The sequence below is a fragment of the Pagrus major genome, chromosome 22 (assembly GCF_040436345.1).
Source record: "Pagrus major chromosome 22, Pma_NU_1.0".
In the NCBI taxonomy this organism is placed as follows: Eukaryota; Metazoa; Chordata; class Actinopteri; order Spariformes; family Sparidae; genus Pagrus; species Pagrus major.
Genome location: NC_133236.1, coordinates 13,597,158 through 13,624,439, shown reverse-complemented (window position 1 = coordinate 13,624,439; position 27,282 = coordinate 13,597,158). Strand labels below are relative to the sequence as shown.

The window sequence follows — 27,282 nt, the reverse complement described above, 5'->3', positions numbered from 1 at the left end:
ATGGAGAACACTCACAAAACCTTACACCTCTACATCCCGATCTCTGAGAGGAGCTGTGTGAGTCCATCCCTCTCCCACTGCAGGGGCCCATCTCCCCCCTTTGAAGCCCCACTGAAGACCCAGCTAACCTCTAACTGCGAGGAGGAGGCGGAGGGTCCAGCTGAAGCAGACAAATTAGGCCTGGCAGACTTGAAAGAAACCCTCAAAGCGTTGGACAACTTCTCTGAGATCCTCGACTTGTTACCGTCGTGTTTGGAGTGCCAGGATTTCATGAGCATGGGCAACCAACAGGGCACGAAGATAAAGCCGAACTGTTACGGTTACTCTGAGAGTCGAGATGCTTTACCGAAATCCCCCAAATTTCAGATCCCTCGGAAGAGAAGAAGACGAGTGGAGGGGCTGGTTTACACCGGCAGCTTTCAGCACAACCTCAAGATGACACCCGGGACTCCACGGGTGCCTCAGAAGGCGAGAAGGCTGACAAAGCTCCGGATAACGAACTCTCCTACCTTTCGGGAGTGGGACTTGGAAGAAGACCGGACGATCATGCGCACTCCTGCAGCCAGGAGGAAGAGAGTCATGGGAAAAGAAAGAGTTTCAGTGTCAAATGAGAGTCTACAGGAGCTGAAGCCAACATGGAGAGTGAGGCTTCCTGATTCTTCGTCTGCAAGCAGAAAGGATCTCTCTGTAAAGGAAGAATCTCCTCTCTCTGACTCAGACACAGACATCTCCGAATATGACAATGATATCTTCTCAACGAAGACGGAAGACAGAACCAGTAATGCTCAAAAAGTCCAGATCAAACAGGCGGAAAGAGATCAGGAAATGAAGGCAGAAGCTGAAGAGAAGTCCTTTCAATGGAGGTATGAAGAGATGGGGAAGGAGGCTGCAGCACAGCGAGTGATCGGCAAGATTGAGGAGGTGGAAGGCATCATACGTCGGGTGAGTCTCACCAGTTCGGACTTGATCAGAGAAGGCGGTGACGGGAGGGAAGAAGAATTTGGTTCCCAGTTGGAGATCCAGAACAAGGATGAAGAGAATCCTCTGCTGGTTGAGGAGCTTCAAGCTCTGGGTGAAGCTCTGAGCCAGAGTCTGCGTCAGGTCCTCAAGATGGAGGGGGCAAAAGCAGAGAGGGAAGCCTTCAAGGACGCCAAGAAGACTTCTTACAAGCCAAACCACGTAGGATCAACAAGAAGGCCTCGAAATCTGTCTCCAAATTTTTACCACTTCACCTCGACTGTGCCAAATAATTCCTCCCCTGCTCCCTCGCCAACTCTGTTTCCAATTCTAGATGTTTCCCAGAGAGCGTCCAGCGGCTTTGAGGGCATGTCTCCCATGCTGTCGCCTCAACTCAAGTCCAGCAAGCAATCTCTGCCTGCGAGCCTGACCGATCAGCATGAAAGAGAAGTCTCTGAACGCCACATCAGGTGGATGAGCTCAGCTGAGGGCAGTTTACTCCCTCGGGGGGCTGGAGGCTGTGGAAGTGCAGCCACAGTCTCTGGTGGGACAGAAAACGATCAGAAGAATCGTAGGAAGACTCTGGAGAATCAGACGTTGACATCCAGACACACCAGCGAGACAGAGGCCGTTCAAGATGATCTACTCTCGTCAGGTAATATTGCTACTAAAAACTAAGAAAAGTAGTAACTGAAGCTGGGGGACAAAGTTCAGTCTCGACCTGTGAGGGAACAAGGTTTATTTAGCTGCTGCTCCAGAGCTTTTGATCGCATCACATGATCTTCATCAGCAGATTGTGTTTGCCCAGTTGTCACGGGACTGAAGATGTTTAAAGTCTTTTTCACTCTGAGTGCTTCATCGATTTCTTGTCCGTGTCAGCTTAAAAGTTCAACTTTAAAGTTTATTATTGACCCTGGAAGCAGCAGCATAACCTCAACATCAATTTATTAGCTGCTCTGGGACCTTTTATTACATCTATGCACTGAAATGTTTTCAAGACTGACTGTAGGAGAAAGTCGTTAAAGTGCCCACAGATATAGTAACAATTTAGATGGAATGTTAAAGACTTTAGGAATCTGGAAATTGTAGGTTTAGGTGCCTGATTCTTTTCTCAGTTAGTGATGGTTTGATTTCAGATGTTTGTTTGACGTAATGGAAAAGAGTTCATGAAGTCAACATGCGATTCTGCAGACATTTCCAATGGTTTGATATATAAAGTTATCGTCAAAATATTCTGATCAATAATGTGGTATTGGTTTTAACCATACAGCCCAACAATACTGTTGTAAGTTAAATAACTCAATGTTGTCACTTGAAACTGGCATTTTATTTCTAATACTGATGCTGATATCATACCTGAGTGTCAATACTGATTAAAAAAACAATAACTACTTTGTACAATACTTACATAACATAAACAGAACATAAACATTTTTACAATACTGCCCCCCATGCAAAATGTTATGTAAACACAACTAGGTACACTTTAAAAGATACGAAAACAACGATATTGATTGGTGGCTTTGCGATCAAAGAGAGAACTAAAATTGCACTCAGTAGATTGCATACCTTCACCAAGACCAGACAAGAACAGTCCCCTTTGTACTTACTCACACTTTTATTTAAGATCCATGCATGATCCCTAGGAAATTGATGAAAATGTTGAAAAATGCCCTATGTCACACTGTTAAAGAAAGTGCAAAAACATTCATGGATCCACACCAAAAGTTAACGGGGTCTATTCTGGACTGAGATCCATCATCCATCCAGGTTTTGTGGAAATTCATTCAGTAGTTTTTGTGTAATCCTGCTGACAAACCAACAAACAAATAAACGTACACAGGTGAAAACATGACCTCAAATACGAATCAGTAAATCAGTTAATAGCATAACTGTATCTTGTAGCTGTAGTTTGTATCATGTGTGTCTCATTTTGTGCTTCATGGTCAGTCAGTGTGCGGCGGATTAAGGAGGACCTTGAGTTATGTATCAGCGTGAAGAGCAGAACAGCATGACATTGACTTTTAGTGGTTGGTTAGTGATGTGAACGGAGGAGAAAGAGCAGACGGCTTTAGAGGTGGTGCACGCTGGGTCCTGACTGTCAGATTTACACATCGATTAAGACTCAGCCTGGTGGTGTCTGGTCTCATTCGCTGCTGTAGTCTCTCTCTCTCTCTCTCTCTCTCTCTCTCTCTGTCTCTCTGCTGAAGGATGTGTGGCAGTCTGTAAATAATGACCCCATGCTGGTTGGACATACCACCACGTCTCTGTGTGTGTGTCTGTGTTCACTCAGGCATGAAGTACTGCTGAGCACCTGATTTGGATACTCTCATCGTCCTTCATTGGCACTGACCTGGGACAGAGAGCAGACAAGCAGAAAATGTGTGTGTGTTTCTGTGTGTGAGCTTACACTACCCAGAGGATGCTACAGTCAGCTTGTGACAGGAACACTGAATCAATTGAATGGAAATAAAAGGTTGTCTGGGTTCGAACAAAGTCATGATAGTTTGGAAAATGCTTAATTTTAACCGTTTCATTTTCAAGGTTGCTTGAATTCAAATATACTGCTTGAGAAATACTACATTTTTTACATAATCTGGTGTTTTATCAACACAATCACTCATGTACACCGAAAATCCCTGTTGTCATATGTGTTTGTTGTCAAGAATTAGATAGTCATGATCAAAACATAAAAAATGTAGATACCCGAGTAAGAAAATCTACATTTATGGAGGGGCTGGTTCACATTATTGACAAAAATGTCTAGTTTATGCAACTCTCTCCATCATGCACGTCTGCTGTAATTCCTGATTCACTGCGTCAAGCATGGATGGGTTCATGTGAAGAGACATCCAGTGAATGGACAACAAGTCAAGAGGATGATGAGGACTTAATTTTAAGAAAAACACACACCTATACACACAATCAAGTTAAACTGATCAGCAGGTAAAATAAAAAAAAGGTATTACGGTACGGTACGGTATTTTTTTCTGACTATGTAAAATTAATAATTGTAATATGAGGACGGGGAAACAACGCTTAAATGTTAATCATATACAGACATCAGTATTAACTGGAGACTGTTTTATAACCAGATAAACATTCCTTGAGGTTTATTTAAAACTATTTTGGGGACAATAAAAAAGAGAATGTTCTGTTGAAGAATGAAACTCTAACTCATAAATATATAGAAATGATTGCTTTAGTCCAGCAGGCAGTTGGGTCAGTATAAAGTCTGATGTCTCATCGGAAACTGAGGCTCAACCAGGCTGTGCAGCGGGACGCCGGCTGTCCAAATAGGATTAATGCTCTGAGCTTTGTGAAATACAACATATCTTTAGAGGATGATGATTAGAGTGAGAGGAAGAAAGGCATGCAGAGCCCTCTGAGGGTTTCATTCTCAAAGTGCACTGTTCTCCTCACTGTGGTCAAATTGAGGACAGATAACACATTTCCACAAGCTGTTTAATCTGGCTCTGAGGACGCTTTTGTGAAAAGTTACACAGCTGGAATCATTGTTGGGGCCTTTTATCTGAAATGATACCGACAGATTTACTGTAGAACAGCTGTACCGAAAGATAGAGTGAGGGCCGAGTGACCAGTTGGGCATTTTAGAGGGAAAATCCACTCTTCAAGGTTGAGCTGCCTTTGACCACATCTGGTATTAGCGAGATGTTTTTTGCCCTACAGGAGCAACAGATACAGAACATTCTGAGCTTGAGGGCAGTGGGAGTTAAACCCCTAACTCTCAAATAATCTCACACCCTACTGTACAGGAATAGATAGTTTGCTTGCTTAGACATGTATCCAAGTTAGTTTTACATTTTCTGTGTGATCACTTCAAAACCTCACTCATAGTAAACACGCAGTCTGAGCTCTAATAGTTTTTTAATTAGCTCATTTGGTCGGGGATCAGTAGCTGTCACCTTCACAACACAGTGCATCAATCATCCATCTTTGATTCTTAAAGTGATACTCTTTATTATTACTACTATTAGTCATAATTATTTCAGTAAATACTATTTCAATAAATGTCTGCAGAGTCACTCTGCTGCTGATAGACCAGGACATCTCTGCGGCACTACAGTACTTCATTATAATGCTGTTTTGTCACACATGACCTTCTCCTTCTTCTTGCGATTTGGATGCTGCACACGGCCATGTTACGATTTTGATTATATTTAGATTAGTTGTGCAGCTGGAGAGGACAATGTGCAGCAGGTGTCCATTGGCTATGATCCAGAATTGGAAAGTGAAGCAGTTCAATACACAATTAAAAAACTAAAGTGTGACAATGTGACTGCCAGAATGCTGAAGATGTTACAAAAGTTTAAGAGAAGTTCCTGCTGTTTATTTTCAGCTGAAGTTCTGTCTCACATCCTCATGGTGCCACTATAGTGTAACACACAAGGTTTACTGCTGACTGCTGACTTTTGAATATCCTTGTGTTGGATAATTTATATCTCCGTTTGTATAAAGGCAAGTTTACAGTCTTAGCCCTGAACATATATCACGTGTGGAGAGCATTTTGACTGTTGGCCTCCATAATCAGAGAAAGAATTCAAAGGAATTATCCTCAGAGGCTGAATGTGACTGTGACACTGTGATATTAAAATACAGCAAATGTTCAATATCAGGTAACTTTATTTGTACTCGTAGGTATATTTGGTTTGCAGTAGACAAGACGTCTATCTTCTTGACACGCATTTGACAAACAACACAGACAACAGACAAACATGACAAAATGATAATATAAAAAAAAAACAAAACAAGAAAACAAAAGAGGCAGACAATAGAAAGAACAGGCATTTACAATTTTAAACTAATTACAATTAAAAATAAGTACTCAAAAAAAAGTACTCAAGTCTCCAGTTAACAGGACTTAAAAAGAGTGCCTTCATACACGGTGTTTCTGTTTGTGTTGTGATCTGTCTTTTACAGTCCTGTGTATGTATTCCTGTTAAATATCTGACATGCTTTACTGAAAAGCCAACCAAATCTTGATTCCTGTCCATAATTATGATTCGCACCCTTTTTCTCTCTAGACGAGGCTCTGCAGAGGCAGGAGGAGATCTGGCAGCAGGAGGTGGAGGAGTCTCTGTCCTTCTGCACGACGCTGTCTCATCCCTCCAGACCCAAACTCATCGACTTCCTGCGCATCACAGCCCCAGATGATGACATCATCGACACGCCGACAGCCACGCCTCTCCCGCCAGAGTTTAGGGTGAGTGGCTTGAATGTGGAGGGGAGTGAATGGAATAATAATGCTGCATCATCATGACATTGACCCACATTTTCACACTACAGTGGAGTCCGGTCTCTGCGGGGCCATTATTGCTTCACAGTCCTGTTGATCCAGGTCCAACAAATGGCCTCATACAGTTACAGTTCTACAGTGTGTGACAAAGAGTTCCTTGTGGTTACATAACAGCAGGGGTTTAAAGCAGCTCTGTAGGTTTATTGTATAAGCACTGGTATCTGAATTAGCATGAAGTGGTAGTTTTCTGTATTTAAAGCTCTTAAGCTCTGCCACGTTGCCTCTGTGTACAGAACATGCAAGTGTGGAGTTGTTTTCCTGGACTCTCCCTGACATAACCTGAACCATAGACAATAGCACCTGATTATAACATGCTAGTGAAAGTGAGCAACCGTGCTAACAAACATCAAGCAAGTGCAACAACACAAGACATAGAATTAGCAAGCCAGCTAATGTTGCTATTCAACAGCAACAGGTCGGGCTCGACATCTGTTGTGCAGACTTTTATTTAGCGAAGCTGTCGCTAACAACAAAAAAAGTCAGTCTGGGATTTACTCTTGCCTTTAACCTCTTACTCGGTCACTCTTTCTTCTTAGCTTCCTCCGTCAACGTCAGCTGGTTAGGTTTAGGCACAAAAACCACTTCGTTAGCGTTGGAAAACATCATGTTTTGGCTTAAAACACCTGTTTTGTTGCAAAAAACACAGCTGGAGATGTCCTGATGGCTGGAAATTATCCCAAGTTTTTCTTAGTTTTCTCCCCATGTTTAGACAATTTATTTAGTTATTGATTTGTTTATTTGTAAGGTTTGTTTGTCTGTCTCTGTCTGAGTTCCTTAAAAGTATCCAATAGTGTCATGCTTAGAAATGCCGGAAAAACAGTCTCGAACTGCGGTCAGCCCTTCGGCAGCCTTCTTGCCTGTATCTCCACCACCATCCCCTCCTCCTCATCCTCCTCCTCCTCCTCCTCCTCCTCCTCCTCCTCCTCCTCCCGATGTGAAATTGAGATAATAAACATGTAATATGATGTGACACCTTTTGTACAAATGTCAATATAGCACATAGTCAATGACATGTAGATACTTGGATGTTTCTGTTTGCAGAAACATTTTATTCTGGAGACTGAGTGAAGACAATATTTATGAATTTGATACGACTCATTTTAAAAGTAAGCAGACAAGTTCAGGTCTGTAAAACATCAGAAAAGATAATGTTAATACAGCTACACTTAACCGCAGTATTGATCTACTACATAAAGTGCATTGTATTTTTGCTGCCTCATGTGCTGGATAAAGTCCAGTCTGTGTGTGTGTGTGTGTGTGTGTGTGAGTGCTTTGTCTTAATGCTATTTCATAGGATTATCTGGATCCATTCCTATTACATAAACACAGCTCCCATAAAGGCCACAGTGTCCCTCCCTGGGAATGCAAAAAGCACTTTATTAGCATTAATATGATTAAGTGGAGCCGGTTAAGACGCCACTGCAGAGTCCGGGCAGGTCTGAGGACAATAAGTGTCCGAGAAAGTTACACAGCGTAATGATATACAGTGGAATGATATCAGTAATGTGATCTGTTACTCACCTGCTGCTGGATGAGATAATGTGACTTAAAACAAACAAGGGTGGAACCAGAGAGTTAAGAAGAACACAAACATGAACCAGTGAAGGAGGAAGGTTAGAGTCTTAAGCTCAAGAATCCATAACACAACACACTTTAACCATTTAACACCTGCATTGTGCACAAGAGTTTTAAATGTTCTTACTTTTCTGCCTTCAGAAGCTTCCCTCCTCTTTGTCTTTGTGTTATTCTTTAGTTTTTTTATGTCATCTGAGCTGAAGTGTCGGTCTTTATTCTCACCTTTAAAATATTGCATTATACTGTATTTTGTTTTTATTGTACACCACTTTAGAGCCTGACCGATATTATTGGCCGATATTGGCCAATCACAGATATATCGATATCTGCATATATATTGTCCTATATGCGCAAATCTGGTATTTTATTTTTATAAGACATTATAATGCAGAAAAAGATGCTTGGGGGATTTTATAATTATTGAATTAGTTTACTGTCGAGTGCACTGATGTCATTTTTGAAAATCTAAATCTATCTATCTATCTTTTTATTTATCTCATTCTTGATTTTTATCCTTTTTTATCTATTCATGTGTTTCTGTATCTGTTTATCACGATCTGTGTCACCACTTTGAATATGATATCACTGGTAGCTTTATTTTGAAAATCTGCATGTTGATCTATTTATTTTATACACAAAAACAAAGGCAAATTTGACAACTGCAGTTCAGAGTGCTTTACATAATGCATTGAAAAGTATAAAGCAAATTAAAATGCTAATTCATTTTAAGCCAATAACTTCAAACTGTCAAATTAACATACTGCATATTCTATTGAATGTCAGCTGATTATCAGTACAGTGTAGGTGGGGTTAGACCCACTAAGACTCTCAGATTAGCCGGCTGTTGCTCAGTGCCTGCAGGGGAGCAGAGAGACCTCCCTGTCACTGTGGATTTACAGGCCAAACGTTTAACAAGTGATCCCTGGCAGTCAGCTCTGGGTGTGGTGGCCCTCCATCTGTTGTGGGTGGCTTCCTCGGCCTTACGGCTCACGGATCTGTCAGGGTGTTGTCAGAAACGGTGGCTGGAGTCACCATCTGCTTCCAATTACACTATGACAGTATGCAGGATGGCGTCCAGGGTGCAGCTTGGTAAACTGCTGCAGTGAGAGTAGAGAGGAGCCGCAGGGGAAAGGAAGGAGGCAGAACTTGGAAGCGAAAGCCACGACTTGGATCTGATTTTAACTGTGGTTGAGCTGAGTCACTGTAGCCGGCAGAGGCATGGAGCCGGGCTGCACTTTTCCATTACTCTGTGGATTTTTCTCCTGTTATTGGTCTGTCTGGGAGACTAACAGCTGCCTTCAGCTTTAGGTTTGGAAGTTTCGTTCTCTGGTAAGAAATGAAGGAGATGTAGCAAGAAAAGGATCATTTCTTTTCAACAAACTGGAGCGGAAACAGGTCGGATTTTCAGAAGTTGTGACTTTATTGACTTTTCTTGCTTTCATTAATTGTTGCATGATCCTGGAGCCATTTATACAAATTCCTGCATGTGATACAGATGCCTAAACACCCACTACACCCTCTTGGCTTGCATTTTTCTGATGTGAGAAAGCAGATAGGAGCTGTGTGAACGGTAACCACAATGTTTACACTGTTGGAAAACCTTTTCAACAACTTCCTGCTCTAAACTTTGCTGCTTTCTTAATGAGAGACTCTGATTTTCTGAAAATGGAGAAGCAAAAAGCCATCCTGAAATTTTTCAGGACTCTCTCAGAGGAGCAAAATGAGGACATAATGCAAGGAGACACGGAGCTGAGCTTCAATCTGAAGAAAAATGGGGATATGAGGTTTGAAGATGCTCTGGAGAGCAGCAGAGACTCCTTATTGTATGTTATATTGCCTCGGGAAGAAGAGGAGATCACCTCAAACTCAGTGGGACGTTTAACTACGGGAGAAGAAGGAAGTGACTCAGAGATGACAGAGGAGGAGAGGAATACTGTCAACCTGACGGAGCAGCAACGCAAGGCCGTAGACAATGAAAATGTCTCCGAGAGGTGCTGTGACAGTGGCGGCAGCATGTCGCCGGATGAATGTGCTTTGAAGGAATCCCCGCAAGCAAAATGTCAACACGTTTCAACTGATAATGATTGTGATTGTGTCGCACTAATCGGTGTCAAGGAGGATGACACTGAAGGAGCCAACCAGAGAGCGAGAAAAGAAAATGATCACTGCCAGGAAGAGTTCATCACTCCCGATTCAGATGTGGTTGTTGACCCTGAGGAAGTGACGAAAAGTTGGCCATATGAAACCAAACATGTCATGATGACAACAACTCAGACAGGAGCTGGAGTCGAGGCGCCAACTGTTGGCCCTTTGTGCTTTAAAAATGACGATGAAGAAGAGAAAAGCGGTGCAGAAGAGGACAATGAAGACGAAAAAAGAGATGTATTTCCAGACTCATCCACCCAACTTCCCTTTCCTTCCATCCCTAAAGACACAAATATCGTCATAACACCCGCAGCTAATAACCCTCCAACTGGATCCACCTTCACCAGGGCCACCTTCTCCCCAGGCTCCCCCACTGATAAGCAGATCCAGCTCCCAGCTCTCTTCAGCGCGATGAGGGTCCTGAGGAAGGGGGTGGTCGGGCCTGAGCATGACACCGTGGCCCCGATCAGAAGGGATGTTTTCCCTGAGAAGCAAGGGGATGCTAAAGTTCAGGGAGGCTTCCTGGAGCAGATCTCCCAGTTGCTGAACAGGGAGAAGAAGGAAGCGGAGGCTGAGGAAGACGAGGACGACAGAGAGAAGAGTGAAGAAAGCGAAGAGTGCGAGAGTAAGGAAGTCGAAACAGAGGAGGTTGCAGAGGTTTCAAATGAGTCGAGAAAACCTTCTGTGTCCAGCGCGGAGGCAGCATTCGATGCCTTCAAAGCTTTTTTCACCCCAAAGCCTCTGAAGAAGGACCCAGCAGAGAAGGTGGACCTGGAGGCCGTGAGGAAGAAGATCAGAGCAGACAAAGATGCACTGAGAGCGCTTTTTGACAGGACCGCCAATAAGACGCCAGAGAAGAAAGACTCACCTGATTTTAAAGTATGAATGTGTATCAGGCATCAAACATGGAGTTATTTCTTGTTATTTGTGGGGAAAACTAGCTTTACCAGAAGCATTTGTATAATGTTGTCTGTCTGTATGTAAGGACGTAGAAGCTCTATTTAAGATTCAGTCTGTCACTTATCAGTTACCAAACTGTGTGTTTCCTTCCAGTCAGAAACATCCACCCCAGGAGAGGGAGAAGAAAGAACTCCTGGTCGTCTTCAAGCCGTCTGGCCACCACTTAAGGAGGAAAAAGTCGGGCTGAAGTACACAGAAGCAGGTACGATACACACACTATGCACATTTATGTTTCGGTCAACAAAACTATCGCCACTGAAACGAACCCTTGTGTTCTGTTGACGTTGGCTTTTCCGACCTCATTGTTTGGTTTTCCACAGACTCATCTGCTGTATGCGAAGAAATAATGAGAGTAAATGAAATCAATGCCCAGTTTTTCCTTTTCTTCTAACCTTGATAAATCCAACATGAAGAAAAGTATTTAACCCTTCTCTGTGCTACAACCTGAACTTGCAGAGTTCAAAGAGGTGACAAAATACAAAGATGAGCATAAGGCAGCTTATAGTTCTTACAGTATGCAAGGAAATATTTATCTCACAAAAAATAGAAGTGTTGAGCTGATAGAAGAGTATTAAGTTTGTGTTTTGAGCTCTTAAAGAGGGCCTCTTACTTTCAGGTGGCAAAAAACATGGTGAAAATAAATGAATATACTTTATGAGGTAGATATCACCACCCTGTAAGATTCATTATGTGCTGAATATTCATGACGGATGTTAATTTGAGACAAAGCAGTAGAGTGAGTCGGAGTGTTTGCTCTGTGATATCGTGCGGTGGCTGTACAGTTATATCAGGCTGTGCTGCCACAGTAAACACAACTCCACCCTGCGTGTGTTTGTGTGTGTGTGTGTGTCCACAGAAAACGTGGAAGAGGCTGTTGTGCCTTCAAGAAAATCATTGATATTTTATTGAAAGCAAAAACATCCTGAGAAGACTTTTTTTTGCGTACAGCTACTTTGTGTACAATTTAAAATGTTTTATCTTTGGCGCCACCCAGTGGTAACATGATGTCAGGCAACAGTGCACACTCATACAACAGCTTACCCTCAACGGTAACATAAATTCAACCAATATGAAGTTCACAATGTTCAGGTATTTGTTACATTTTGTGAAAAAGCGGAAATTCAATTATATGTTTATTATTGAGGTCATAGTTGTAATAGACTACATCATCACATTTTTTCCCTCCCTATTTACAGAAATGAGGGGTGCAGAATATTAGAAACACCTCTAACACCACCACTATAGGTTTGGACTCAATTGACTAAAAAATTAACATTATAGGCCTCATGAAAGTCGACTTTATGGCTCAACTGTTGTACTGGATTGCATTAAATTGTACTGGTGTGCCTGATAAAGTGGCCACTCAGTGTATACCACTAGAGAAACTTGATTTTTTGCAATAATCACATCAAAGTTCTCCACATAATAACTTTAAATGAAAGTTAGATTTTTTTTAAAAAGCACATTTTTGTGTTATTGCCAGTTATACTGATTCTAACTAGTATTTCCTTTATTATGCTTTTATTTTGAAAATATTCTGTATTTTCACAGAAATCTTTTGTTTTTTAACATGTATGAAACGGTGCTCGCATTGTTAGTTACAAAAAATGGTTTTAAAAGTTTAAAACAAGTTGTTAAAGGTATGATAGTCGTCCTGCTTCCTTTTTATTTTTATTTTTATTATTTTTTTGTATTTTAATGGATGGCTACTCAAAATGTCTACCTCTGTTTATCTTTAGGATTGTTTTAGGGTGTTTGATAACACTGTGTGCACACATGCACCTTCCTGTGAATACAATCAGGAAGATAACAGTAAATCCGCTTTCTAACGAAGTGCAGTCGTCCATTGCCAGATAAATGTTTACTTAAATACTCTAAGATGCCATATAGTCTGAGCTGTGAGCCTCACTGTTGTTTTTTGTACATTTGAGCCTCGGCTGCTGTCATGCGGTCAGGCTTTGTGTTGTTTTTGACCCCGACAGCTACACAATATCCTCAAACACCCCTCAGCATAATGCAGTGGTGAAACATGAATTTGATTCGTTATGCAAAATCAGTCTCAGCTCCCACGTGTCTCATGGTTGTTGTACATTGCTTGTCTTCTGCTTGTAACCGGCCACAACACTAATACACTCATCATGAACGAGAAAGTTCTTTCGGGCACCACAGCTGTAATGATGAACATCTGTTGTGGAACCAGAAAGAACACGAAGCTGTTGTAAAATGCTCTCTCTGACTGTTCTCCTGCTCTGTTTCCTGCCAGAGCACCAGGCTGCTCTGCTGCAGCTGAAGAGAGAATGCAAAGAGGAGCTGGAGAAGCTTCAGGTCAGTATGGAGGATGTGCTGAGGTGTTGAATCAAGCTGTGCTGCCGTGTGAGGCCAAATTTAAGTAATTAAAATATTAAAAGGGCACTATGTAATTTTGGAGAAGAAATTCAAACTCAGAATTTTAATATTTATAATATTAATGAGGTACTAAAACAAACTCAGAAATATCTATTTTTTCCATAAGTGAATAAACAAGCTGTTCTCAGAGGAAAAAAAGGTCCTCAGAACACTGTTTGAAGCTAGAAAGGTGGCAGGGTCCGCCACATATAAACAAAGTAAAATAGGATGAAACTGTGTTGTCCTTTAAGGCCAGGTCAACTACATAGTGTACCTTTAAGTTACTGTATACATCCTCATATGCTTTCTTGCAGATGAGTTAGATGATAGGACTGTCTGCACAAAACATATGAACTTGAAGCCAGTAAACCAGTTAGCCTAGCTTAGCACAAAGACTGGAAACAGAGGGAAACACCTAGCCTGGCTCTGGCAGTCCATGGGCCATGGGTCTGTTACTAAGCAAAACAATACTCAAAGTTTAACATAGGCTGTTTTAAACAAGTAATAACTAATATTGTGGTTTGGAAGATCAGTAGAGATTCACAGTTGATTGACACAAAGTGAGGTCGTGTCTAACTGATACTGTTTTCAGGAGGATTATGGACAGCAGGTCTCCAGGCTGAGGGTGGAAAACGAGGACAATGTCGCCCGTCTGGAGTTCACTGTGGCAGAGCTGCAGGCCAAGCTCTCCCAGGCTGGTACCGGTCGTCGAGGGGAACTCAAAGATGTCGCTGTGTCGACTGGAGACGATTTTATACACAAATCCTTCCGCACAGTCTGCATCCAGACAGACCGAGAGACCTTTGTTAAGACTCCTGAGGACGGAGAAGGAACAAACCCCCAGCAGCAGAGAGTGAACCCCAGAAAGCTGGACCTGACTTCTATCAGCCTCAGCCTGGCCGGTCAGAGAGATGACACTTCATCATCGCACGACCTTCTTCTTCTTCCATCTGAACAACCACCTGCTCCTCCTCAGACGTTACCAACCAAAACACACAATCTGCCTCCTCCTCCTCCACCTCCACCTCCTCCATGTTTGTCTGCACCCCTGAACAACATGCAGCCCTCAAATGGTCCTCCACCACCACCACCACCTCCTCCACCTCCTCCATCCATGCCCGGCTTAGCTCCCCCACCACCTCCTCCTCCAGGTGGAGGTTTCATGATTGATAAACCTCCCAGGAAACCAGCGGTGGAGCCATCCCAACCCATGAAGCCTCTTTACTGGAACAGGATCCAGATCCAGGACAACAAGTAGGTTCACACATTAAATAAGAAAATACAAACTTTCTGCTTTCCTGCACTGTCGTGTCATTTGATTAAAAGTGTCTGTGACTAATCAAATCACTGAAGTTAAAGTGTCAAAATTTTTAAAAGAGCCATAATGAGGCCTGAAACCAATGGATCCAAAAACACCTGCAAATTAGATAAATCAATTAGACACATGAAATTAATTACTATACAGATTAGAAAAGGAAAAACAAAGAAAGAAAGAGAAAAAAGAAAAAGTCAAACCTCAGATTGCTTATTGTGGAAATTATAGGTGCAAACAATTTAAAATCTCTGAAAATGTAATGTCAGTTAAATTAGAGCGCTGAAGGGTTTGGAACGTTGAATTACATTTTTGGATTATTGATTTATACTCATCACATCACAAGACAAAGACACTGTAAAAAGAATTAACTTTTATTTTTTTTATTTTGTTTTAAATGATTAAACTTGTTTTTTATTAAAACAAGTTTAATCATTTAAAACATAAAATAAAAAACAAAATAATTAATGAGAAAATAAGAAGTTAATATTTCTATAATGCTTTAGTTTAATATTACCTATTTCGCAGTCTCAGTTTAGTTATATTTCTTTCACTTGTTTAAATAGTTATTTATTTTATAATATCTTGCATATTTCTTTGATATTGGCCATTTTGAACTTCCGTATAGTGCAACCCAAGCTTTTACTTTCTGTTCTTCTCTGACTCTCTGGGTTTTAGACCGTTGTTCGCACAAAAATAGACATTTGAAGACGTCACCTTGGGCTCTGAGAAATAGCAATTTTGCATTTTTTAAAACGTTCCTGACATTTTATACATAAAACTGTAATCCAGAATATAATCTGCAGATGCCTTTAATGTCCAACCCAGATCCACACATTTGTGTTGTGTTTCATAGACCAACAGATCAAAACACAAGCTGATTCAACATTATGTGTCTCTCTCCCTCAGTAACAACATACTGTGGAACATTTTAGAGGAACCGAACTTGATTAACGCCAGCGAGTTTGAGGATCTCTTCGCCAAAACCACCACGCAGACCAAGAGGAAGCCGCTGTCAGAGGTGTATGAGAAGAAAGCCAAAGCCAGGAAGGTAACATGCAAAACTAACCTGACAAACATGCAAAACACACGTCAGGTTTTGTGGGATTATTTGTAATATGTTGCTTGTCCACTAGAGGGGGTAATACCACTGAGTTTACAGATGTCAGATTATTATAAATTTGTCAGAGTGTTATATAATCCAGATTTAGACACAATTATCAGTTAATACCAGTCAAATTATAGATTCAGCTCTCTGTACACGATATGTTTCCATTGTCCGGTGTCTATTTAGTCATTTTTACTCCCAAATCCTAAAATTCAGTTCCTCGGCTGGATTTTTTGTGTTGCGCCTCTTAAAAACAAGGGCACAGACAATGAGAAGGAAGATGACATAGAGCTCAGTCAGATAAAAAGGCTAAATAAGATCCTATTTGTTCAAACATAACTCATATTACTCACCTGTTACTGAAGTTTGTATAGATAAATCAAATCCTTAATTCCCACCAAGTTACAAATACAAGAAAAGCTAATGCATGGTGTTTATTTTACTCCATCTCTTCACAATAGACCCTCCACTAATGGCTAACTAATGGTTTGTGGTGGTAAGGTCGTCATAGTAACCGTGTGTGCGTGTGTGTGTGTTTCAGCTCATTAAGCTGCTGGATGGGAAGCGCTCTCAGGCCGTGGGCATCCTCATATCGAGCCTCCACCTGGAGATGAAAGACATTCAACAAGGTGAGTCACAGAGCGTTTCATCCACTAAGGTGTGTTGCTAAGAAACCGTGCATGTCACAGAGTGCTTCCTGTCAGCTGCTGATTTTAGGAAGGACTGCGACAGGAAATAAACACGGACTCATGTACATGCTCATGTTTAATATGGTAATATGATTTGATCAAAGAGTGAATGAAAGCATCAAAAATGGAGTACGATAACAGATTTTAAATTTAGTTAAAATTATTGTTTTTACTATTTCCTTGATCACAATTTGTCAAAAATAAAAGTGCTAAAAATTTTAACGTAACGTTAAAGTAGTAGAAGTAGTTAAAGCAAACCTACATTTGCCACATTTGCTGTCGTACCAATTCATCAATCAAATGCTCTGAATTAAGTTTTATTAAAGTGTCTCCAGTACCGTATGTAAACAAAGCTTATAATGAGGTAGGTGTGTTTTACTCTGAGCTGCCAATCACAAGTATTTTAATTTTATGCCTCATTTGACTTTTTATTCCATTTAAGTATAAGATATTGTACTTTTCTGTCCATTACATTTATCTGACAGCTTTATAATGTATATTCATTAAAATTCAAGCAATAACATAAATGCATCTGAGTTAGCAGGAAGGCTAATTGTCATCGGATATCCTTTGATGCCTGATATTGGAATCGTAATCCTTTGCAGATAAAGATTTTAAAAATCAAGGCAATGTTATTAAATTAAATAGTAGCAACTTATCGTATATGATATGATTAAAATAAACTCTATCATCCATAATAATATTCTAATAGTATAACATGTAATAATACTAACAGAGTCTATTTTGGATACACAGTGAGGACTTTGATGGATGTGACTTTTGCTCAAGTGAGGTTTTGAATGTAGAGGAGTATTTTTTCCTTAGTTGCATCATTGCTACGTCTACTAAAGTATCTAAAAACTTCTCCCAGCCTGCAGTCTTCATCTGTAAACATTCAGGTAACCGCAGTTCCCTGAACATCACCCTCGTCTAACTTCAACCTCGGCATCACACTGCAGTTGGCCTGAATTTCACTCTGAATATGAGCTGCTGGTGAATTTAAAGTAGGATTAAAGTTTAAAACATTCACCACAATGTCAGCAAGACGGTTACAGAGAAGATATCTGCATTGCTAATCCCAAACTCAAAAAAATCTTTCTTTTCAGGAAACCACAGGAGGGATCACCAGAAACTTTTACTACAAATTCCCATTCTGTATTTCTTCAGTTCTGTTTGTTTGTTTCCTCATCCTCAAAATGAGCACAGTGATCTTTGAAAAGTCATTTTCCTTTGTTTGATTATACAAGACGCCTCATGCACATTAACACATTAAATGAACTGTTTTATATCTGTTCTACTTCTAGCCATACTGACAGTGGATCACTCCGTGGTGGACTTGGAGACCATTGAAGCGCTGTATGAAAATGTAGGTATTACAGCACACTTCACGGCGGTTTACTAATAAGTTTGATTGTACAATTATGAGCCCGTTATTTATATGTTATTGCCAATTTGTCAGAGAGCGCAGCCGGAGGAACTGGAGACAATCAAGAAACACTACGAGACGTCAGAGAAAGAGGAAGTTAAACTGCTGGACAAACCCGAACAGTCAGTATCTCACCTGCTGAGAGAAATCTCAAACAAAACTGAAAACATATCCAAAAGATGTCAAGTCAACGTTCAGTGGAGAGCCACAGTGAACGTTTTTTTTTTTGCACCTTTTTTAGACGTCTTTTCAATGTTCGCCAGTAATTTCCAAGTGAACAAAATGAAAGTTTTTACCATTTAATTTAAGACATCTTTTCAACTTCTAAAGAACTTCTTGTGGTTCAAAATTAAAGTTTCTGTGAAGTCCAAATGTTACTCCATGCAGCAAAAGCTACAGGGAGGATTTGAACTCCAAACCTCAACCTCAGTAGCCTGCGTGAGGCATGCACTTCACTGGGTGAGCTATTTATTAGCTCTATTAAAACTTCATGTTTGGTCATCAAACCTTGGAATATTAGTCTACCTGATGAAGGTTGGGTGACCAAAACATGATATGTATTAAAGCTGATAAATAGCTCTCCTGGTAAAGTGCATCATTACATGGAGTAAAAATTGGCCTTCATAAAAACTTTCTGAAGTTCTTTAGTCGTCTTTTGACTTTGACGTCTTTTGGATATGTTTTTGCTCAATGGGTTTAAGCAGGTCTAAGACAGATGGACAACATTCATCGCATCTTGTCCTCTTACTGTCTGTTTTAGGTTCCTGTACGAGCTCTCTCAGATCCCGGACTTTGCAGGCAGAGCTCACTGCATCATCTTCCAGTCGGCCTTCATCGATGGGATCTCGTCCATCCAACGCAAGCTCAACACAGTCTCCAGAGTCTGTGAGGTAGGAAAACTGTGTCAGATTTCAAGAATTCACAATCTAACCTTTTATAACAAGGTGTTTCCAGTGGTATGAAACCATGACTTGTGGTTGATCCTGTGTGTGCTTTCTGTTATGAGGCTCTGCTGGAGAGCGATGGTGTGAGGAGAGTGGTGGGACTGGTGTTGGCCTTGGGGAACCACATGAATGGAGGCAGCAGGGTCAGAGGTCAGGCCGACGGCTTTGGACTGGAGATTCTACCTAAACTGAAGGATGTGAAGAGCAGGGTAAGGCAAACTCAAACTTTGACAATCACAGGGTTACGGATTGTAGCCTGAGAGGCAGAACCCTGGGTATAAAAGTCCATGAAGCACACTCTGGATTTGTTCTTTCACTTGTGGTCACAAATGGTCCTTTCTACACTTTGCATACAGTCTGAATATCATGTAGTAAATTATCTTTATAGAGAAAAAACACTTCATCAAATGGTCCTGGTGAAGGTACTGAGATATGACGGGGAGCTACTAGCCTGTACACTGAGGTTTAACCTTTTACTGATGTCATTTTCCTGCATTTCTTCTCAGGACAATCGTATCAGTCTGGTGGACTACGTGGTGTCATATTACCTGCACAATGTGGATAAGGTATAGTTAGTTGCTCTGTTATTGACATACAGTATTACTGTTGCTTTGTGTGCTTGAATCTACATAAAACGGAAGTGTTTATATTGTTTTCCTCTGAATATTTGAACATAGATTGTATTTGGAAAAATGGTTGTGCATGCTTCTATTGGTTAATGGTCTAATATATATATATATATATATATATATATATATATATATCTCGATGTCCATTTTGACACAGTAATGTTGAATCTAAAGATACAACACATTTCTCATCCCTGATTCAACAGTCATGTTTTATTTTTGATTGTATTCCACCAGAACTCCGGTACAGACAAGAGTACTTTCCCACTTCCTGAACCTCAGGACGTCTTCCTGGCAGCGCAGGTCAAGTTTGACGACCTCAACAGAGACCTCAGACAGCTCGGACGAGACCTGACAAGTACGTGATGTCACCGCTGCAACCTTCATCTGCTCCAGCTCCTTCTCTCTAAACACCCCTGTAGAGTAATCAATGCCAATCCTCTTCTCCCCCTCATGATGTTTGACGGTTGCACACATTCCCCAAAACGCAGACGGTGAGCTCCAGCATCCGTGTTGACGGGGAGACTGGAAGAGTCTCCTTGCGGTCATTCTGTTGTGTGTTTTATGTTTGAAAACCTCAGCCAGCCTGTGAAACTCTATCACTCTGATTTTTAGAGGTTCCCACAGAACAAACCTCGACCCGGTCTGGCATCGTTTTTCCTCACACACACCCCCCACACCCTCCAACAGCTCACCACCCGGGTTTCCCATCACTGGCCCCAGCCATTCAGTAACTGTTTATACTTACGGCTAAAGGCCTGCTTCTTTGACCAGACTCGAGTTAGCTAAGGCTCCAGAACAAAAGATTTCCTCTCGTCTTTCTTGCCCGTTCTCCTCTCTAAGTGTGCCCATATGACGCCATTCAGCATGCCAGTCAGTCAAACCAGACGAGTCACGTTGAGGACAATGCTTACTCTTACATGTGTACGATTGTGAGTGAGTGCATTGTTGTTTCCCGATGTATACATGTGTTTTTGGCCATGTTTCACTGTGCGTGTATTGAGAGACTAGGAGTCTTGCTGCTGATACTGGCCTGGCGCCTTTCAGATCTAGCTTCTAATCCTCCTGCCCATCAGATCTCCTGCCTTTGTGTCCCTGTCGCCAGCGCAGGGAGACCATAGCTTCCCACTTATGTAATCTCCAGACCTCCAGTATCTACAGCGTATCAGCACGGGCCCCTGCAGAGATGCATGGATCCGTAAATCGCTCGGCCGTATCACCTGGGCTCCAGTGTGGCCCCCAGATGTGTGCCACAGATAGCTTTCTTTACCTCTCAACACAGCGCTGTCTTATCTACCCATCTACCCAAACCACCGTGCAATCTGGATTGCCCGTCGCAGGGTCCCTTTTGTTCTGCCCGTTTGAACCGCCCTCATCCCCGTGTTTTCTGTTTGGTTGGTATGAAATGTTTCCCAACACGGTTAAAGGGAGTTTAGTTTCTCTTAAGTCATCCATGTTGTAAAAAATTGAATCCAAAATACTATAGAAAACATTCTTTCTCACTTATCTGTTGTGGTATCTAGCCATGCAGATTTGTTTTTATTTGTCTGTTCTTACTCCAAGCCAGTACAATGGAGGTGAACAGAATTTTGTCTGTATTTTGAATTAAATTTAGAAGTACACCTTCGATGTATTTTTCCAGAAGCTCTGCCTCAGTTACTCTCAATAATCTACAGAGATGTTTTCATTGGAAACTACCTATGGCTGGACTGGTACAGGATTTTTGTAGGTCTATATTGGAGAGTTCAAATGAATTTACAAAGATGTATTGACAAACACAAAACATAAACATAAACATAAACATAAATAAGCTTCCTCTAAATATGCCTATAGCCAAACTAGGGGCAGTGCTCTATATCTCAGCTGTGATTTGAGGGCTTGTCATGAACTCCTGTACATTCACGGTCTCCAGAAGATGAATCTATCGACTTTGACGATGCACTGACTTTGCCTACATATAGCGCCACCATGTGGCTGACTTGTAATAACCAGTCTACAAGGGGCCTCAAGCAGACTATCTGAAGACTTTCAGAGAATCCACTTGGGGTGCAGACTTAAATATATAAGTCATCAAATGCCTTTTGTTAATGTAGTCTTCAAGCCCGTTTATCTGTAGCTTATATCAGCCTTGCCGTCTCCCACCCCGCAGATTTGACATGATGACTGTGAACGCATCACAGTGCGACATTTGGATTTAGCCTTTGTCTTAAACTCAGCGTCAGCTGCATTTTGCATTTAGTGCTAATCAGCAAAAAATAGCAAGCTAAGATGGTGAACATGGTAAATATTATACCTGCTTAACACATTGTGTTAGCATTGTCATTGTGAGAATGTTAGGCAGGCAAGGTATAACTATTTTGTCATGGTCATGGGTTTCATACACTAACTATAGATTAATGAGTAAAATTCTTAGCAAATGGGGGACACTGGTACAAAACTTATTGAATGTGGGTTAAAATTTGTTCAGTTTCGGGGTTCTTGACTTGAAAAAGTTTGAGAACCACTAACTTGCTGTAAACATGGCTGTAGACTCTAGTCTTGTTTTGTATTTTGAGGTAAACCAATAATTTAAAAACTACAACTCTTGATGTTGAGACTCTATTGGCTAGGTCGATTTCCAGTATAATTTTCATTACCTTTGCACTTAAAATATTGCCTTAATCCACATAATCAAATACTGTATGGACTATGCTGCAGTTATAGAGATTCATCATTGGTATAAGACAGTATCTTTATGCACATTTATGCTTTTTTAATATAAAAATATTCATTGTGAAGACGTAGTACTTCCTTCTTACTCTGGTTCAGCCTGTGTTTGGTTTCCTTGATTGATTAATATCACTGTGGAATCCAACAGGAGTATTGTTGCTATTCACGAGGCGGCCGATGTAAACACGTCATCATCAAAACCTTCCCTTTAAGAAAGCATTCATTCCCTCACCATGAAACCAAATCCCTGCTTCACTAAAGTTTGTGTAACTTCAGTCTCACATCTGAGCGCACCACACTCCTCATCAGCCGGCTCTGTTTATGTGGAGGTCTACAACCCTCTTCAGTCTGAAGTAAGCAAACCTCTGTCGGACACAAAAGGCAGACAAAAGAAAGAAAGGGGAGAGAGAGAGATACCCGCCTCCACAGTTTACACAAATGCTGAATGAAAACAGTATTCTTTTGTAATCTTATCTGGGAGATGTTGATCGAGCGTCGGGGTTGGGTGGCGGGGGGGGGGGGCAGGGGCTCGGCTCCCTCTGCAGCCTCTATTATGACTGGCTCCGCAGACTGGCTCCTCTGATCCACTGATTGGACGCAGAGCAACGTGGAGCCACAGACTACCAGGGGAAGAGAGAGGGAGAGGGAGAGGGGGCGAGCAGTCGCCATCTCTGGGTGAATCTCAATAAGTGATATCTAAAGAGGAAGCCGTGCCGATAACCTCCTGCTTGGGCACAGGTGGAGCTAGTTTAACCCAGAACTCTCTCTCTGTCTTTCTTAAGCCATCATGTCGCAGGTTTAGGTTAAAGCTCTGAAAAAGTGATTTTGTCCAAAGAAAGCTGGGCTCAACAACACTTTCTTCAAACACCAAGAACATGATGGTTCAAGGCGTGTGCAGCTTAAAGGGGCACATTTCCCACGTCAAGTTTAGTTATGACGAGCACTGCACGGCCTGCACAAACTGTTGTATATCGTCTTCAGTGGCTGTGGAGGGGAGTCAAAGGAGTAAAGCAACCCAGATGATGTCTCAGTTAAGTCTTCAGGGTTATCAGGTTAAGCTTGGAGACAATCTTTTACAAGCAGTGGAGTGTGGAGAAATTGGTGTTTAGCAGCCAATGGCTCTGTACCAAAAGATGCATTATTGGGAAATGTAGGATCCAATGTTTTAACCATGCCAGTGGATCTAAGAATGGCAGTGTCGGTCAGCCACTCAAGTCTTATACTGGCATTCATGATCCCAAGAGGATGAATCTTTATGATCCTCTGATGTTTCCTTTAGCAACATCGTAAAGGTGAAACTTGTGGGTTTTTGTGTGAAAAGTCTGAACATCTACTAGATGGAAGATCATTTTTCAAGTCAAGAAAGTTGTAATTTAAGTAAAATATCATCTAGTTTCTTTATTGAATTGGAAAATGATCTTTTAGATTGACAAACATCGTATGTGTGATTCATGGCACAATTCAAACAGGATCCAAAATGTGTCTCTCTCCATACAAAGTTTATCTGAAACAAGGTCCCATGAGGGAAATCGGAAGGGGAGTGACTTCATCTCTTTGTACTTTGTGTTTGGAGCTTATTAGCATGTTAGCATGCTAACACACTAAAAAAATTTTTTACTAGACATTGGCATTTTAGCATTTCTACTGTGAGTATTTTAGTGTGCAGACATTAGCATTTAGCTCAAGTACAGCCGCACGAAGCTGCTACTGTAGCTTGTCTGCTGACCCATTTTAATTCAAAATCTGTTTTTTCAAGACCAATAAACAAACCATGCCTTACTTCCTAAAGTGCTGCTGAGGAGCAAAATTCCCTCAATCTGGCGAATCATTGCAGGTTTAAAATGATTTGCTTCTGTGTGAGAGATCTGACTACTGTTGTCATACTGCTGACGTGCAGCTTTAACAGCAAATGTAAACAATGTTTATGGTATTTAAAATATATGAAACATAAAAAGAATTGTTAAGCGTATTTTCCCCCATTTCTTAAACTATTCTCTTGTTTGTTTTTGTTTCAGGATGTGAGAAAGATGTGCAGAAAGTTTGCTCTGATTCTCCTGAGGAACACCTGCAGCCGTTTAAGGACAAGATGGAGGCTTTTGTTCTCAGCGGTGAGCAGTTACAGTCGTATATCATGCAGATTTTAGATTTTCAAGAAGAGGCATTAGATGACTTTGTTCTAACAGCGTAGATTTCTTTCTGGAGCTAGTGCTCGGTGAAGAAATAAACCTTTGTTAAGACATCTGGAGCCATTTAAAGGCTCAACGGTGATATTTAACATTACAGAAAATATTTTATTAATTCAATTTTCTCTCATATGTTCCATCTAACCTATTCTATTGTCTTCGTCATGTTACTGGCTTGAATATCTTTGTCCCTCTTCTTATTTCATGGACTGTTTTTGGTATCTGTGTGTGCGGGAGATAGGATGAAGTCAGAGTAAAGGCTAGACACTCAGATAGGGATCAGACAGATTTGGCAGTGACTGAAGGACTCCTGCCCTGAGACACACAGGCACTGGGAAACATTCATCCAACTGACTGATGCACTCCACGTTTTAAGGTTTCCACGTTCACGTTTGGTGAGCTGGACATTTATGTGGAGGCTAAAGCAGAATCCCACATTACAGGGAGGCAGACACAGGTAGTAGTGCGCCTGTTATTTTGTGATAATGGCATTGCAATTTGAAAGTGGCAGCAAAAAAAGAATGGCTCCATTGTTGAATAACTGACTGTGTAATTGCTGTTTTGAAGAGACTCAAATGGTTGTCTGGCTCCATTTGACATGGTCATCATCAGTATTTATATCAACAGAGTCTCCACAGGGATTATGTCTGTTCAGAATATACTGTAATCTGTGTTTTTTGGGGGAGTCTGGATGCAATTAAACTGTTTCCTTGTCTGTTTCTTCTCAGCACGAAAAGAACACGCAGAAGCTTCCTATCAGTTGATGACTGTACAGAAAAGGTTAGAGAATGAAATAATGCTGTTATTTTGTGTGCATCATACTAGTCTTATAGAAGTTGGTTTTTAGATTCAGCGTCAACCACAAAAATGTTTACAGCATGCTCACATTTGACAAACCAAAGCAAGAGGAAACAGGAAAATGGCCACCACGTGAATAGGGTCTATTAACACTTACAGCCCGCCTCCAGTCAGTGTTTCTTCCTGTCTGGTCAGTGTTCTTTCTCAAACAGAGAATGGGCTTGTGGTTAATAGTCATATGTAGTTATTACCATCATTATACCCCTTTACCACTGGTCAAAAATCCCACCCACTATGATCGGGCTTTTGTGTGCAATGTGAATGGGCATTTACACCCGGGTCAATTGACGCTGCAGCAGACCCAGATTTTATCACCTCGGCTCGGCTCGGCTTTGATCTGAATGTAAAACCTGGGTGAACCCGCTAAAATCTGCCGCGCGAAGTGATGACGCATTATCAACATCCGGTGGTGGCGCGTAAATAAGGAAGGAATTTTAAAAATGCGGCCTATTAAAGATGTTTTATTACTGGACACAGAGCCCCGTTCATTCCTATCAAAGTGGTGTTTTAAAGCCAATAAAGCTTGACTTCACATTTATGAAAATACCTGGATCGCTGACTGAGCCAGCTAACTTCTGGTTTAGTGCCCGGCCCCGCTTCAGATAGAAATCACAGACGGCTGACTTGCCTGCGGGAAGTGGGTTTAAAAAAACCTGTGTATACCCACTAATTTTGGTGGAAAAGCGGTATTATATTACCTAGACTATACATATGCTTCAGACAGCTTGTATGATTGTAAGCTAGCACTTCTTGCTTGGTGCTATACTTGCCAATATTTGCTTGTAAACAGATTTACAATAATAAAATGGCCGATGTAACAATGTCAGTTGGATAAACCACTACGTAACTCTGCCAGTCGTGGTTGCTCGTAGCAACAGACTGCTAAACTGAAAACCAACCGCTGGTGGCAGAAAAATAACTAACATGGCGTCTAAGCAGATTAAATCCTCCATCTTGTTTTTTTTGTGTTTTTAATCTTCTCTTTTTATGCTTGTTGTTCAGTTTTCAGGACTTGGCTCTGTACTTTGGACTGAAGCCCAAGACGGGAGAGAAGGACGTGACCACAGATTATCTCTTCATGGTCTGGTTTGAGTTTTGTGCTGACTTCAAGGCCAGGTGGAAGAGGGAGAACAAGAGCATCTCCAAAGAGAGGTATCAGATAACCCTCTGCACGTACACCTCTAGAATCACCACTGCTGTCCAGAAGTCCAGAAAATGGGTTCAGCTCAGAAAAAATAATAATGGCTTGAAATTTTTTTTCACAACTTACTCACGCCTAACTGTAAGAGTCGTAAGAGTCAACATGTTATTGCCCAATGAGTAATTAACTCCCACAAAGATGGTGTTTTGTCTGTGCTTTGGCTGATCTGTGTATTTATTAAATGCCAGAAATCAACCAATGTTGTTGAAAAAGCCCAGCCACTGTCTGAAGAACTACATGTGACAGATGGACAGTGTAACGCCCGATTTCATGTCATTGTGGGTCAAAAGTGGTGTCTAGAGGAAATGTTTGTTCATTTCTTTCGCTTGATTTATCTTAATTGTATTGACACTGACCTCATTTTATTTATTCATTTGTGTTAAATTATATAAATGTTGACAAAAAATGCCTGCTACTAATTAATGGTTCAGTGTTTTTTTTGTATATGTGCCAAAGTTTTATTAAACCAATCAAACCAATGAACCTGACACAATGTTGTTGTTTTTTCAGATTAAAAGAGGCTCAGCTGTCAGTGAAGAGGATCACGGCAGAGAAGAAGGTGGAGACCAGGAGGATCAACCCTAACAGTCTGGTAAGACAGGATTGATTCAGTTGAGTCGATATACTGAAGAGGTAAAGAGATTTTCCTCTGTGTATGTGCCTCTTTCTGTAAAAACAGACATTTCCTTAACCTGGTTTTGACCTGGCAGCAATGCAGATGAAAGCATGCACATTCAAAAGTCTTCCTTGCTGCTTTGATTGAATTTGTAGTTTCAACTCTATTTATGAATCATAATTTGCTCCCAACAGAAAGAGCGACTGCGCCAGAAAGAAGTCAACATGTCTTCTTCTTAAGAGACCCAGGAAAGATGCTACAGTCCCAA

General features: G+C 41.2%; 1 protein-coding gene across 1 annotated transcript; it reads left to right on the top strand.

Annotated features, from left to right (window-relative positions):
- LOC141017713 (uncharacterized) lies at positions 1–27,253 on the top strand. Its single transcript, XM_073492445.1, has 19 exons — positions 1–1,612; positions 6,003–6,181; positions 9,524–10,873; positions 11,048–11,156; positions 13,218–13,279; positions 13,932–14,593; positions 15,561–15,702; positions 16,301–16,388; positions 17,753–17,814; positions 17,908–17,996; positions 18,635–18,764; positions 18,881–19,027; positions 19,325–19,389; positions 19,654–19,805; positions 24,172–24,264; positions 25,068–25,119; positions 26,200–26,349; positions 26,909–26,990; positions 27,209–27,253. The coding sequence occupies exons 1-19, from the start codon at positions 1–3 to the stop codon at positions 27,251–27,253; spliced, it is 5,271 nt and encodes a 1,756-aa protein (XP_073348546.1).
- Positions 27,254–27,282: the final 29 nt, after the last annotated feature.

What these genes read in the sequence shown, in the direction of transcription:
- LOC141017713 (XM_073492445.1), top strand. Translation starts at nt 1, where the DNA reads ATGGAGAACACTCACAAAACCTTACACCTCTACATCCCGATCTCTGAG. An exon ending in AGGAGCTGGAGAAGCTTCAG is followed by an intron (nt 13,280 to 13,931) that starts GTCAGTATGGAG and finishes TACTGTTTTCAG; the next exon opens with GAGGATTATGGACAGCAGGT. An exon ending in GCTCGGACGAGACCTGACAA is followed by an intron (nt 19,806 to 24,171) that starts GTACGTGATGTC and finishes TTTTTGTTTCAG; the next exon opens with GATGTGAGAAAGATGTGCAG.